At 44.6% G+C, this 15,597-nt stretch overlaps 1 protein-coding gene across 1 annotated transcript in view; it reads left to right on the top strand.

Moving 5' to 3' along the window:
- Nucleotides 1–15,597, top strand: part of ZFYVE26 (zinc finger FYVE-type containing 26) — a gene marked incomplete at its 5' end in the record, with an annotated part of 362,313 nt that overhangs the window by 38,726 nt on the left and 307,990 nt on the right. The window contains one exon of the mRNA XM_089681435.1: nucleotides 3,659–3,795. Within this exon, the coding sequence (XP_089537561.1) occupies nucleotides 3,659–3,795 (137 nt within the window). The remainder of the gene's footprint in view (nucleotides 1–3,658; nucleotides 3,796–15,597) is intronic.

Raw genomic sequence — 15,597 nt, 5'->3', positions numbered from 1 at the left:
GAAACTCAAAAAATATCGTGCAATATAGAATATCGTGCAAAAGTTCATTTATTTCAGTAATGCAACTTAAAAGGTGAAACTAATATATGAAATAGACTCATTACATGCAAAGCAAGATAGTTCCAGCCGTGATTTGTCATAATTGTGATGATTATGGCGTACAGCTCATGAAAACCCCAAATCCACAATCTCAGAAAATTAGAATATTGTGAAAAGGTGCAATATTCTAGGCTCTAAGTGTCCCACTCTAATCAGCTAATTAAGCCATAACACCTGCAAAGGGTTCCTGAGCCTTTTAATGGTCTCTCAGTCTGGTTCAGTAGGAATCACAATCATGGGAAAGACTGCTGACCTGACAGTTGTGCAGAAAACCATCATTGACACCCTCCATAAGGAGGGAAAGCCTCAAAAGGTAATTACAAAAGAAGTTGGATGTTCCCAAAGTGCTGTATCAAAGCACATTAATAGAAAGTTATGTGGAAGGGAAAAGTGTGGAAGAAAAAGGTGCACAAGCAGCAGGGATGACCGCAGCCTGGAGAGGATTGTCAGGAAAAGGCTATTCAAAAGTGTTGGGTACTTTCACAAGGCGTGGACTGAGGCTGGAGTCAGTGCATCAAGAGCCTCCACACAGATGAATCCTGGACATGGGCTTCAAATGGCGTATTCCTCATGTCAAGCTGCTCCTGAACAAACAATGTCAGAAGTGTCTTACCTGGGCTAAAGAAAAACATACCTGGTCTGTTGCTCAGTGGTCCAAAGTCCTCTTTTCTGATGAGAGCAACTTTTGCATCTCATTTGGAAACCAAGGACCCAGAGTATGGAGGAAGAATGGAGAGGCACACACTGCAAGATGCTTGAAGTCCAGTGTGAAGTTTCCACAGTCTGTGTTGATTTGGGGAGCCATGTAATCTGCTGGTGTTGGTCCACTGTGCTTCATTAAGTCCAGGGTCAACGCAGCCGTCTACCAGGAGATTTTGGAGCACTTCATGTTTCCTTCCGCAGACAAGCTTTATGGGGATGCTGACTTGATGAGACATGAGACCGAACAATGCAGAAGAGCTGAAGGCCACTATTGAATCATCCTGGTCTTCCATAACACCTCAGCAGTGCCACAGGCTGATAACTTCCATGCCACGCCGCATTGAGGCAGTAATTGCGGCAAAAGGGGCCCAAACCAAGTACTGACTACATATACATGCTTATACTTTTCAGAGGCCCGATATTTTTCTATGTACAATCCTTGTTTTATTGATTGCATGTAATATTGTGGATATTGGGTTTGGGGATTTGGGGTTTTCATGAGCTGTAAGCCATAATCATCACAGTTATGACAAATCACAGCTTGAACTATCTTGCTTTGCATGTAATGAGTCTATCTCATATATTAGTTTCACCTTTTAAGTTGCATTACTAAAATAAATGAGCTTTTGCACAATATTCTAATTTTTCGAGTGTCACCTGTACAGTGCCTTGAAATTTTCCTCATTTTGTCATGTTCCAACCAAAAACGTAAATGTATTATATTGGGATTTTATGTGATAGACCAACACAAAGTGGCACATAATGTGAAGTGGAAGCAAAATGATAAATTTTTCAACATTTTTTACAAATATATGAAAAGTGTGGTTTGCATTTGTATTCCGTCCCCCTGAGTAAATACTTTGTAGAACCACATTTCGCTGCAATTACAGTTGCAAGTCTTTTTGGGTATGTCTACACCAGCTTTGCACATCTAGAGAGTGATATTTTTGCCCATTCTTCTTTGCAAAATACCTCAAGCTCAAGTCAGATTGGATGGAGAGTGTCTGTGAACAGCAGTTTCCAAGTCTTGCCACAGATTCTCAATTGGATACAGGCTTGGACTTTGACTGGGCCATTCTAACACATGAATATGCTTTAATCTAAACCATGCCATTGTAGCTCTGGCTGTATGTTTAGGATCGTTGTCCTGCTGGAAGGTCAACCTCCGCCCCAGTTTTAAGTCTCTTGCAGACTCTTAACAGGTTCTCTTCTAAGATCGCCCTGTATTTGGCTCCATCCATCTTCCCATCAACTCTCACCAGCTTCCCTGTCCCTGCTGAAGAAAAGCTTCCCCACAAGATGATGCCATCACCATGTTTCACGGTAGGGATGGTGTGTTCAGGGTGATGTGCAGTGTTCGTTTTCTGTAAGTGTTTTGCTCTTAGACCAGAAACAATTGAGTACTGTCCATGATACTTTTTTTTATTTGCACTAACATACAATTTTGAGGACAAGCTTTCGGGAAATGTCCCCTTCTTTAGGTCCAATCAGTACTGCTTGGACCTGAAGAAGGGGACATTCCCCAAAAACTTGTCCTCAAAATTGTATGTTCGTGCAAAAAAAATAAAATAAAATAAGTATCAGGGACAGTACTCGATTGTTTCTGTCGCAAATGCACTACTACGGCTACAATCACCTCCAGCTCTTAGACCAAAAAGTTAAATTTTGGTCTCATCTGACCAGAGCACCTTCTTCCACATGTTAGCTGTGTCCCCCACATAACTTCTCGCAGACTGCAAATGGGACTTCTTATGGCTTCCTTTCAACAATGGCTTTCTTCTTTCTACTCTCCCATAAAGGCCAGATTTGTGGAGTGCACAACTAATAGTTGTCCTGTGGACAGTTTTCCCCCACCTGAGCTGTGGATCTCCACAGCTCCTCCAGAGTTACTATGAGCCTCTTGGCTGCTTCTCTGATTAATTCTCTCCTTGCCTGGTCTGTCAGTTTAGGTGGACAGTCTTGGTAGGTTTGCGATTGTGCCATACTCTTTCCATTTTGTTGCAGGAAGTTATATCTGAATGTTTTACATGCAACAGTAGTGCAACATTGGGTTCGAATTTGCAGAGGGACAAAAAATCACATCCAAGTTGCACCCATCCAAAGTTGCGTCAAAGTTGCACTCCAAAGTGGTGCGACTTTGGAGTCCTGCAAGTGTAAATGGAGCTAATGTTTGTGCTGCTTTTTCTGTTTTCTCTTGCCTTCTGTTTATGTGGTCACCTGTACTTAACCGGTGACTTCAGCCAAGTATCCCCTCAATATTAAGAGTCCATTCACATTTGTACAATTCCAAGTTGCGTGACTTTTGCAGTGCACCTTTGATGTAACTTTGGATGGGTGTGACTTGTTGTCTGTCTGCAAATTTGGACTCAATGTTTCACTACTGTTGCATATAAAGCATTCAAGTATGACTTTCATGCACCTTTTGAGGGTTAACATTGAAGTTCATGGCCCTCAAGTTGCATGAAAGGCAGACCAAAGTAGTGCATGAACTACTGAAAAGTCCCTGCAACTTTTAAGTTGCAGATATATGAATATGAAAAACATAGGGTACAATGTGTCATGTGACTTTGATGTCCAAAGTTGCATGACAAGTTGCACAAGTGTGAATGTGGGGTCAAAAGCAAAATTCTCTAAAAGCAGTGCTCATATGCAAAGCTGTATTGATGCCTGTATATAATGAAAACATGCAGTCTATAGAATCTAACAGCATGACAAAAAGTGTAGCTATTGTTTGGAAGTGTAAATTCCTTTCTCTAGACCTCTAAAACATACTAGGTTTTCAAACTGTTTTTGACTATTGCGAATTAGTAGCAAAGCCAAGATCATATTTTTTTTGATGATGTAATATCTCTTGTAGTTTAATCGCAGACATCACTGTAGACGATGTGGTAGATTGGTATGCAGTTCCTGCTCAATGAAGAAAATGGTCGTGGAGGGCTGTCGAGAAAACCCAGCACGTGTGTGCGATCAGTGTCACAATTATTTCTCTACAAAGTAAGCTTATTTAAAAGTATTGCAGTATACTCAAACTCTGTACTCAAGCTTGATCTTCATAATCTACTGTACAGTGGAATCCCTTTAAGCAGTATATGACATAATGTTCAAAAGTAATAATTTGACGTTTCGCTAATTCATATGCTTTAAACTGTTTTTTTTTATTTGTTAATGTGTGTTGCATTGAGGGAGCTAGCATTTCCCTAAAATGTCAAACACAAAAAAAAAAACACACACATTCACCATTTTAAGCAATCCAACACCTCACAATGTATAGTAGTGTGCTGTGCATGGTGGCAAACTGCAATACATTTGTTTTGGAGCTGCATTGTATTCAGTATAAAAGGCACCACAACATACTAATGCATGTAACCTGTACAAACAAAAGGTGGTAGTAGCCAGGGACTTTTTAAGGAACATATAGGTATAAAGAGAACACTGCATATATAAAAACCATACATTTTATTAGAAAATTCAATAAAAAACAAGACACAAACCAACTCTAAATATTGAGTACAGGGTTCAGTTATCAGGAGTACATGTGAGTGTTCAGATGTGACACCTATTATTCTCATAAAGCCATACATTCACTGGAATTTAAAAAATGTGTTTAGTCTCTTTCCCATGTACAGTAGGGGGGAGAGAAGGACTAGAAAGATCTCATATAGTAGGTTGTATGCGAAAGGTGCAAGAGGCCCTTAATGGTCATCCTTAATCCAATTGGATCAGGGGTCTCCGAGTGTGCTGTCCTTCAGACTTAAGGGGGACTGGACCGTAGCCATTAGGAGTAGAAAATGCCCCAGAGTAAGCTCCCCATCTTTGGTTTTAATCGGGGGAATAGTGCACCATTGTTGACATCAGTGTGTGGAATAGTGCCCCAAGGACCAGATAAGAGCAAGCAAAAGGCCACATCCAGCCCCCTGGGCCACAGTTTGTAGACCACTGAATTCAGTGGTCTCCAAACTGTGTCCCTCTAATTAGAGGGACACACCAAATGAAAAATAAAGCATATCATCCATATTTCAAGCAGAGCAAAGAGGATTTAAGGATTATCCACGTCCTATAATCCAACCATTCTCAGTGTCTGGGGGATGGACAGCTAAAGATTAGCAGATATCAAAAAGGGTAGGGACTCATTTCCAGACTATCCTTCCTTTCACATCCAGCGTTCTAGCGAACAGTGACTCAGCACAACAGAGGATGTCATTCACAGGCTGTGTGCTTGTACTCCCATCGCCCATTCCCTCCATCTCTTTGTAGTTGGCGCTACCCGATGTGGTGTTATATCACAGTGCCTGTCACTTGACCAGAGTCCTGGATTGGTGTAGGCACGGGGCACTGAAGAAGTGGGTACGGTTGGAACAGAAAATCACAGGACTACCTCTGGGTTCGTTGCCGTGGTGTCAGAAGGACTTGCCTGCCCCTGTCCTGAGACATCCCACGGTGGGAGAGACATGGAGGGTGTGTCACAGGCTTTTTTAGAACTGATCATTGGTGCCATTGCCTTCTTCTCTTACCCCCATTGTGGGTAACCCAGCCTTTAGTCCGGGTCTGCAGGAACTGAGGTTTCAATTTTTGAAGTCTCGGGGTTACCACCAGGCTTGGCATTTCTTATCACACGATGGTTGGATTTCCAGGAGTCAGTTGTTTGAGTCAGCGACATTTGCGGATCTATACTTTTGGCATAAGGTGCAGCTGTCTCATTTTCTTCTGGTTCTACCAGCAGCGGAAGCATTTAGGCAGGCACATACTCCCTTTTGAGAAACTTTGTTCTGAGGATTCCCTGATTCGTCATGCGATTTCTCAGACTTATCAACTTTTGGTATCTCCGTCATTGTCATATAGGCTGCTTTATATTCGCAAATAGGAACAGGATTTGGATCTGAGTTTTACGGATGGTCAGGTGGAGAGGCTCCTCAAATTTTCTTTTAAAACATCGATTTGTTCTAAGTATCAGGAGTCTGGCTTTAATCTGCTGACGTGTTGATACTATACTCCGGTCAAATTGAGGGCAATGTTTGCTCATTGTGATGTTCGATGCTTGCGGTGTGGGGAAGAATCGGGCTCTCTGCTTCACATTTTTTGGTCCTGTCCCCAGTTGCAGGTGTTCTGAGATGGTGTTTACCGTATTGTCCAAAAGCTTACGGATCATGTCCTTGTCAGAGATCCGGCATTTTATCTACTGCTTCACCATAGCTACATGGAAAAGTCCTACCTATTTTACCTATATGGTTGACAATAGCAAAGAGCAGCTGGGAGAGGTGATCGGCCCTGTTTCCTGAAGAAGTGGCATTATTGGCACGAGTTTCTCTATTCTGATGAATATGCTTCCCTAGTGGTGTGATTCGCTTGGTGACCCGTTTTTTGCCTGGAGAGGTTCGGACTCGGCACGGGAGGGGATGGTGTATGTATTCCCCCTTCCATGTCTTACCCTGGTCTTCTCTTGTTTTTCTTTTTTCTCCCTTAACATTCCCCCCCCCTTTTTCCTTTTTTATTTTCTCTCTCTCTCGCTGTCTCTCTTTCTCTCACTGTCTCTCTCTCTCTCTCTCCTTTCTTCTCTTTCTCTGGCTGTCTCTCCTTTTTCTTCTCTTTGTCTGGCTGTCTCTCCTTTTTCTTCTCTTTGTCTGGCTGTCTTTTTCTTCTCTTTGTCTGGCTGTCTCTTTTTCTTCTCTTTGTCTGGCTGTCTCTTTTTCTTCTTTCTCTGGCTGTCTCTTTTTCTTTTCTTTCTCTGGCTGTCTTTTTCTATGGCTGTCTCTTTCTACATCTCTCTCTTTCTCATTCTTTTCCTTTTTTGGTTTAGAATCTTTTTGCCCTTTCAGAGGCTACTCTCTGACAAAAATTGAAAAATGGGCAGTGCAGCTAGAGGCTCAGTTATTCCTCCTACCCTGAGTTTTGTCTTTAATGAGGTGGCCCCTCTTATGTTTGTTGTTGACCTTGTGCACTCACATGCGCATGACCAATGTTTTGTTTAGGTTTTGGATTCTTCTTTTGAGATTACTGATGACTTATATGCTATATTTGTAGAGGTCTGTCTCTCTATGCTGTTCATTTCTACGGACACTGTTATAGTTTGAACTGTTGTCAAAAGCTGCTACTAAATAAAGAATTTAAAAGTGCCAGATATGTCCCCCTGCTTAAGCATGTACTGGCTTAAGCAGGGGGACACGTCTGGCACTGCAGGATCTGAGTCCCTGGCGGCATAGTGTGTTACTGATGGTAGCCTTTGTTACATTGGTCCCAGCTCTCTGCAGGTCATTCACTAGGTCCCCCCGTGTGGTCCTGTGATTTTTGCTCACCGTTCTTGTGATCATTTTGACCCCACGGGGTGAGATCTTGCGTGGAGCCCCAGATCGAGGGAAATTATCAGTGGTCTTGTATGTCTTCCATTTTCTAATTATTGCTCCCACAGTTGATTTGTTCACACCAAGCTGCTTGCCTATTGCAGATTCAGTCTTCCCAGCCTGGTGCAGGTCTACAATTTTGTTTCTGGTGTCCTTCGACAGCTCTTTGGTCTTCACCATAGTGGAGTTTGGAGTGTGACTGTTTGAGGTTATGGACAGGTGTCTTTTATACTGATAAGTTCAAACAGGTGCCATTGATACAGGTAATGAGTGCAGGACAGAGGAGCCTCTTAAAGAAGAAGGTACAGGTCTGTGAGAGCCAGAAATCTTGCTTGTTTGTAGGTGACCAAATACTTATTTTCCACCATCATTTGCAAATAAATTCTTTCCAAATCAGCCAATGTTTATTGTCTGGATTTTTTTTCTCATTTTGTCTCTCATAGTTGAGGTCTACCTATGATGCCAATTACAGGCCTCTCTCATGTTTTTAAGTGGGAGAACTTGCACAATTGGTGGCTGACTAAATACTTTTTTTCCCCACTGTATATCTAAAAGTATGGCTGCTCTGTTCAGATTATCCCTAGAGCTAGCATGCTTTCCACTACCCGGAAAGCTGAAAAACGGACTTGACATGCAGTAACCACGCTCCTACACATTTTGTCCAAAGTTAGATGTTCTCCTCCTTGCACTCCCTAAGCATTTTGCTTAGTAATATCCTAATGAGAAAAGTTTCCTACATAAATGGACAGTCCCTGTGGTTGACCAAGTCATTTCTTGCCTCAACAAGGCACAAACACCTGTGAAAGTTCAAGGAACCAGTGGACAAGAAGTTAGAAACCCTCTTAAAGGCCCTGTTTTCTTTGGTAGAACCTGCTATGCAACCAGAGGTTACTTCCATTGGCATTTCCCAGATCCTTGCTATCTGGAATAAGTGCATGGACTGAGATCTAAGCTGCATTTTAATGCACCCCTCTGTTCAACACTACCTAGAACTTTTACTTGTAACCACATCACCAGATTTCCCAGATGAGTCTCTTCTCCATCCATATATGGAGGTTCCTTTGGCTGAAATGCTGGTCAGTTCCTCAAGTGGCTGCCTTTCAAGGGAGAACGCCTGTTTAGTCCCTCCTTGAACAAATACATCAAGTATGTAAAGGGGAGGGTAAGAGTACTCTCTTCCCTCAGAAGAGAAGGCTTACACTCCTACAGGTAGACGTTCTACTCCTGAGCCTAGAAAAAGTTACTTTCCTTCTGCTCAGGCTATCAGCTTCAAGTCTAAAGCTTGGCCATACATGGATCTACATTTGGCTGGCTCAATATGGTCCCTGTATGAGCAGGCTGGTTTTACAGAAGTCGCTCTATCGATCGACTTCTGTACAACCACCCTCTCTGGTTTTTCCCAATCGATCAGTGCCACCGGCAGCACAGATCAGTATATTCTGAGGGAGGGGAAATAGCCCCATCGTCAGAACACAATAGCACATCTGGAAGGATTCCCCCATCCACATTGAATGTATGGATGAGGGAATCTGGCCACTTTTGTCTTTTACAAAGGTTTTAATATTAATGTTCAGTCAAACAGAGCCATCAATTGGACAGTTACATTCAATTTGAAATAAATATAAGGTTAAAGATCACATAAGCCAGTGTACTCAGCTGTTCAACACAGAAATCAATAGTATTACTGCATAGGTCATGAGAGCATTAAATTCATCAAGTGGTACATATACATAAGTTGTAAAATATTATGCGATGAACATAAACCATTTGTGTAATCAAAGGTTCCATATATTGTCAAGGGCCAGGGGATCCCCCGGCTGCCAGTCTCATTAACTGATCAAAAGGCAAGAAGTTGAATAGAAAGAAAAGGAAGAGCTGGAGAAAATGAAAAAAAAAGGTCAAAGAGGAGGAGTCCCCGTGGGGGCCCGAAATGTCAGGCTATTAGAGTGACAAAAAAGTGTTGTCAAATTGAGCTATCCAGGGCTGCGAAACTCTGAGAAATTTCTCATGGGTGTTTGATAGTATGGCTGTTATTTTTCCATTTACCATAAGTTCATTCATGGGGTTTTTGACAGCTTCAAAGCTTAGAATCTGCATTTTCCAGGCTTTGGTTATGGTCAATTTAGTAACAGTAAAAAGATGCATTGCCAATTGTTGTTGGGGGCGTAGTAATTCCGCAATCGATAAACAGAGAAGGGCCTCATAGGGATTCCTCTTGAGACCAGTATGCAACAAGGTGCAGAGTGATGCATAGACCCTAACCCAGGGTATGCACACCTTCAAACAGGACCACCAGATATGAGTCATTGTGCCTATCTGTGTGCAGAGGCAGGAATAAAGCGTGCCAGCGTAGCTGGCGTATAGTATCATCTATATAAGATCTTATAAGCATTTTCCAGTATAAGCACATATTTAGAGCTCTTGCATATTGCTAGTGTACTGATCTTCCAGTCCTCTGTCTCAAGCTGTTTCCCCAGTACATATTCCCATTGAAGGTGATATGATCTTAGTGGAGTTTTTTTTAATGTATTATTGAAGAGTAGATCAGTGAAACAAGGCCAAAAGAGTGAGGTTGCGCCCTGCATAGACTCTCAAATGGTGTTAATGCATAGGGAGTAGGCTGAGATTTAAGAAACAGATATAAAGTGGCAAAGTTGAACATATTTGTAGTGCTCCTGTAGCAGAATGTTATGTGAGGATCTAAGGGCATCAAATGTTAGAGACCTAGTAGGGATAAGATGAGAATGTATGTCAAAAAACTCATGGTCAGTCCACCAAGAAAACTGTCAAGTCCTAGAGGAAACAGTGGGCACTGGAGGATTTGCAGTTGTGGTAGGTGGGGTGAGATCAAACCCGCTGAGTATTTGACTGAGTCCCACATTTGGAGAGTGTGCAATACGATTGCATTAAGCAACAATTAAGCAGAGGAGCGCAGGAAGCCAAGGTAAAATAGATAAAGGTATGGGGTGGGAGTCCACAAGATCTATAGTGGCCCACAATGGGAGATGGTGGGTCTTATGTAGATGGGACAGAGGAGCAATAGTGGTCACTAAATAGTAGGCCTGGAGATTTGGAACTGAGAGACCACCGTTGATTTTACAAGCAAAAAAACTTGTTTGATTCTGGGTCTGGAAGATCCCTGTACTAATAAAAGAGATGGGCCTAAAATTGGCCCAGGAAGAGTGGTCGCAGTCAGGTTTGGGAAGCATTACAGTCAATAAGTCCATAGATCACGTGCCCTTTGTGACTGAATTATTTAGATTTGCTAGGAGCAAGAACATCCGCTAATATTTTACAATATAATGCCGTATATCTGTCGGGGCCCAGTTGTTTGCCTGTCTTCACATCTTTGACACTCTGGAACTTGGATATCACAGTCCATGAGGATTTTATGAGCTGATGACAGTTTAGGTAAAGAGAAGCTATCCAGAAATGTTGATAGTATTTTGAGCGTCTGTCTGGGTAAGAGCAGTATTTAGAGTAGTAAGACGATTTTTAAATGCGTCCAGAACCCATATGAGGTTGCTGGTGAGGACATTTTTTGAGTACACAGAGAGAATTTTGGGGCAAATTTACGTAGCCTATTGGCAAGCAACGCGTCTGGTTTGTTCACTTTAGCGTACCATTTTTGATGGGACCAGCACAAGGATCATTCTGCCACTTCGATGAGGCAAAGGTCTAGTTCGGTACGTAGCTGATCTAGTTTTTATGGTTGGAGGGGGTAGGAGATTGTTTAAATTGCACCGAAACTGATTCCAGCTGTGCCTCTAACTGACATTGTTTGAGCTGTCGGTCATGTTTGCATTTGGAGGGTAACTGGATGATGTGTCCTCTGAGGACAGCCTTGTAAGCTTCCCAGTGGGTCATATGAGAAGAGATCGACCCTAAATTGAGCCGAAAATACTCTGTAGATTTTAGTATAAGGTCAGTTTGAATCATTCATAACCCAAGAGGAATGTAGAGACAGAGAAGAACGACAGACCACCAGAATAGGGTCATAGTTGGTCCAGAGAGCCGCAAGAATAGATATCGATGAAAGTCAATTCTAGAGTGAAAATGATGTGGGTGAGAATAGTGTGTGTAGTCCTTACCCAAGGGGTGGAGCTCTCGCCAGAGGGCTACCAGAGCATGAAGCTGCAAAGACCTGGATTTGTTTTTAGTATCAAAGAATAGAGCGTGGAGCTGCCTGAGGAATACTTGTCCATAGAGGGATTCAGGACTAAATTTGAATCTCCTGCCAAGAGGAGAGTAGCTTGTTGATGGATTGGTAAAAGGGAGAAGACATGGGTCAAAAAAGGTCCTGGGTTGTTGTTAGGTGCTTAATAGTTCATAATTGTTATCTCCACATCTTGAAGCGTGCCCTGGAGCAAAAGGTGTCTGCCATCCGGGTCTGCTATCTCTTTTGCGTAGCAGAAAGGGACAGGTTTATGATAAGCTATAAGAACCCCTTTATGTTTAGTCAGGCTATTTGGTAAATTTGAGGTTACCATGTGTCAAAATATTTAGGGAAGGAGGTGGCCGAAATGTCGGTTTCTTGTAAACAAGCAGTGTCTACCTGGTGTTTCCGTATGTAAGGAAAAAAAAGTGGGGAATGGGAATGCTTGAGCAGGTGGGGCCAGTAATGCTGCATTACACAGGACATTACAAGGACATTGACATAAGCCGGAATGGCAATCAATCTGGTAGTTTGGTTTCGCTGTTTTATAAGCAACCATTAGTGGTATATTGTTAATAATCAACAACTAGAGGGCTCAGTCAGATCCGCTAGCGGTCGCTATCAGCAGGTAAGAGGTGACCCGTAGCGGGGACCAGCCAATAACATATAGAACCAGGAATACCAATATGGCATTGTAAGAAAAAAACAGTATATAAATGGTATATCAAAACAGTCCAGGCCAGGAAGGCCAACATTCCTAATTAGTAGGCATTGTCCCGCAACCAGTGACTCAAAGTTGGATAGTCAAAAAAAATAAAAGGCCAGGTCATATTGCCAATAGTGGGCGAGAAAAAAAACAATGAAAGTAGAAATTTAAACAGTAATAGCCTCCATACTCATCCTGAAGGATCCTCCATAACGAACTGGGCTTGAATGGACCTGCCTGGGAGCTGCGTTAAGGCGCTGGAGGATATCTGCGGTATAGTTATGAAGAGCAGGGTTGAGGCATGAAAGAAGCAGTTGCTATTTGGGAAGGAGAAAGGTCAGCAGGAAGATCTGCTGGAGATGATGCTTGAAATTGATGGCCCTGGTAAGAAAAAGACAGTCTAAAGGGGAAGCCCCAGCAAAATCTAACCCCATGATGTTGCAATACAAGTAAGACTTTAGGTTTCTCCATTTTTGTGATGGTGACTGGAGACAGATCCGCAAATAGCCGGATGGGGTTACCCTGGAAAATTAATTTTTGCCGGTCTCTGGCCAGTCAGACAATGGCAGTGGCTTACATTAACCATCAAGGCCTCCTGGATCCATACCCCGTTTCCTGGATGACTTTTCCTCCTGGCTACCCTTCTTCCTCTTCTCTGAGCTACCCACCATCATCCTTGGGGATTTCAACATCCCTGTCAACCTCGACAACCCGGCCAAATCCCATCTCCTCCACTTAACCTCCTCCTTTGCACTTGCACAGTGCATACAATCCACCACCCACTCCGACATTAATATCCTTGATCTCGTCTTCTCCAACCGCTGCGCTCCCCACAACCTCACTAACACCCCTTTCCCTCTCTCTGACCACAACCTGATTACCTTCTCTATCTCCTCGTCCTCCAACGCCTACCCCTCAGAATGTCACACTACTACCAGCTGTAACCTCCGCAACCTTAACCCTGCCCGCCTGCACTCTGCAGCTGATCAACTCCATGACAGCATCCTCCCCCTGTCCTGCTCCGACTTGGCTATGACTGCCTACAACAACGTGCTGTCAACAGCCCTTGACTCACTAGCGCCTTTAACCACACGCAACATCAGACCCCAACCGCTCCAGCCCTGGCAGACTGATCACACCAAAACCCTCAAACGACACAGTCGTGCCCTGGAGCGACTATGGCGCAAAACCAAATCCCAACAAGCCTTCACCCGCTACAAATCTGCCTTCCACACCTACACCTCCTCCCTCCATGCAGCCAAACAAGCCTACTTCCTGACCCTCATCAAGGCCCTCTCCTCCAATCCTCGCCGACTCTTCTCCACCTTCAATTCTCTACTCTCGCCACCCACACCTCCATCCAGCACCTCACTCACTGCCCTTGAGATTGCCAATGACTTCAAAAACAAGATTGACACAATTCGCAAGGACATCGCCGCAACTCACACGCCCTCTCAACCTGTCCCCTCTCACACAGCTACCCCCTCATCCCCCCTCTCCCTCGGCATAACCAGCAGGGAATTCGTCACTGCTCAAATTCCCTCCAACCCCATTCCCCCTCACTCAGCTACCCCCTCATCACCCCTCACCCACAGCCCCACCACTGCTCTGACCTCCACTTCCACCCCACCCTACATTCCTCATACTGAAGCCCCCCCAACACTTCACACCTTTGACCTTACTACCATCAAGGAAGTCTCCAAGATCCTCTCTGATGCCCGCCTCACCACCTGCCCCCTCGACCCTATCCCCTCACAACTCCTACGACCTCCCTCCCCCTCCATCCTACGCTCCCTCACCCACATCTTTAATCTCTCCCTCTCCTCCGGCACTTTCCTCTCCCTTCTGAAACATGCACACATCACTCCCATACTTAAAAAGCCCTCCCTGGACCCCAATGACCCGAACAACCTCAGACCCATCTCCCTGCTCCCATTTACATCCAAACTCCTCGAGCTCCTAGTCTACACCCGCCTAAGCTCTCACCTCAACGATAACAACCTCCTTGATCCCCTACAATCCGGCTTCCGTCCCCTACACTCCACCGAAACTGCCTTACTTAAACTCTCCAACGACCTGCTAACCACCAAAGCTAATGGCCACTATTCAGTGCTCCTACTCCTTGACCTCTCCGCAGCCTTCGACACAGTCGACCACCCCCTCCTCCTCAAAAAACTACACTCCCTTGGCCTCAGAGATTCTGCTGTCTCCTGGCTCTCATCCTACCTTTCACAACGCTCCTTCAGCGTTACCTATAATGCTACCACCTCCCCCTCACTCCCCCTCTCTGTTGGGGTCCCTCAAGGCTCCGTCCTCGGGCCCCTTCTCTTCTCCATCTACACCTCCTCCCTTGGCCAACTCATACACTCTCACGGCTTCAACTACCACCTATATGCCGACGACACACAAATCTATCTCTCAACCCCCCACCTCACCACCTCAGTCTCGGCCTGAATCACACACCTACTGAGCGACATATCAGACTGGATGTCGCTCCACTTCCTTAAACTGAACCTCTCCAAAACCGAGTTTCTTGTCTTCCCCCCAGCCCAGACCCCACCCCCCATTGACTTCTCCATCATGTCCAACAAATCAACCATCAAACCCGCCCCGCAGGCCAGAGTACTTGGTGTCATTCTGGACTCCAACTTATCCTTCCAGCCCCAGGTCCAGTCTTTAACAAACTCGTGCAGACTCCACCTCTGCAACATCGCCAAAATACGCACGTTCCTAACCCCAGAAACCACTAAACAGCTCATCCACTTCCTCATCATATCACGACTCGACTACTGTAACTCCCTCCTCACTGGCCTGCCTCGCCGCTGGCTATCCCCGCTTCAGTCGATCCTGAATACGGCTGCCAGATTCATTCACCTTTCCAACCGCTCTGTCTCTGCCACCCCTCTCTGCCAATCCCTCCACTGGCTTCCGATTGCGCAACGGATCAAATTCAAAATCCTAACACTGACGTACAAAGCCGTCCACCATACTGCCCCGAACTACATCACTGACCTAATATCCAAGTACCGCCCAGCACGCACACTCCGCTCCTCACAAGACCTCCTTCTCTCTAGTTCCCTGGTCTCCTCCTCCCATGCCCGCCTCCAGGACTTCTCCAGGGTGTCACCCATCCTCTGGAACTCCCTGCCCCAACCCATCAGATTATCACCTACTCTCCTTTAGGCGCACCCTGAAAACCCATCTCTTCATGGAAGCCTACCCCACCCCCTGCTAACTTGCCGACCTCCTCCACTCTCCCTACCTCTCCATCCCCCACAGCTATCTCCTCCTGTGCCACCATCCCCTCCCTTCTAGATTGTAAGCTCGAAAGAGCAGGGCCCTCGATCCCCTCATGTTTTGCATTGTATTGTTATTGTTCTGTCCCCCTTTGTAATGTACAGCGCTTAGCGAACTATTGGCGCTTTATAAATACTGTATAATAATAATAATCAAGGAGGCATCCAAAGTCCCATTGCTCAAAAAGAGGCAGACTTGAGCAGAACTGTATTTTCTAGTTCTGTCACTGTCCAAATGCCAGACATGAAAAATTGTCAGGTAAACTTTCAGATATCAGCATCTGGATTTGTGGAATTGGGGAA

The sequence above is a fragment of the Staurois parvus genome, unplaced genomic scaffold (genome assembly GCF_062004578.1).
Source record: "Staurois parvus isolate SC_StPar_1 unplaced genomic scaffold, SC_StPar_1.0 ptg000267l, whole genome shotgun sequence".
Taxonomy (NCBI): domain Eukaryota; kingdom Metazoa; phylum Chordata; class Amphibia; order Anura; family Ranidae; genus Staurois; species Staurois parvus.
The sequence above is the reverse complement of the archived record's forward strand: the minus strand, read 5'-3'. Positions and strand labels throughout refer to the sequence as shown.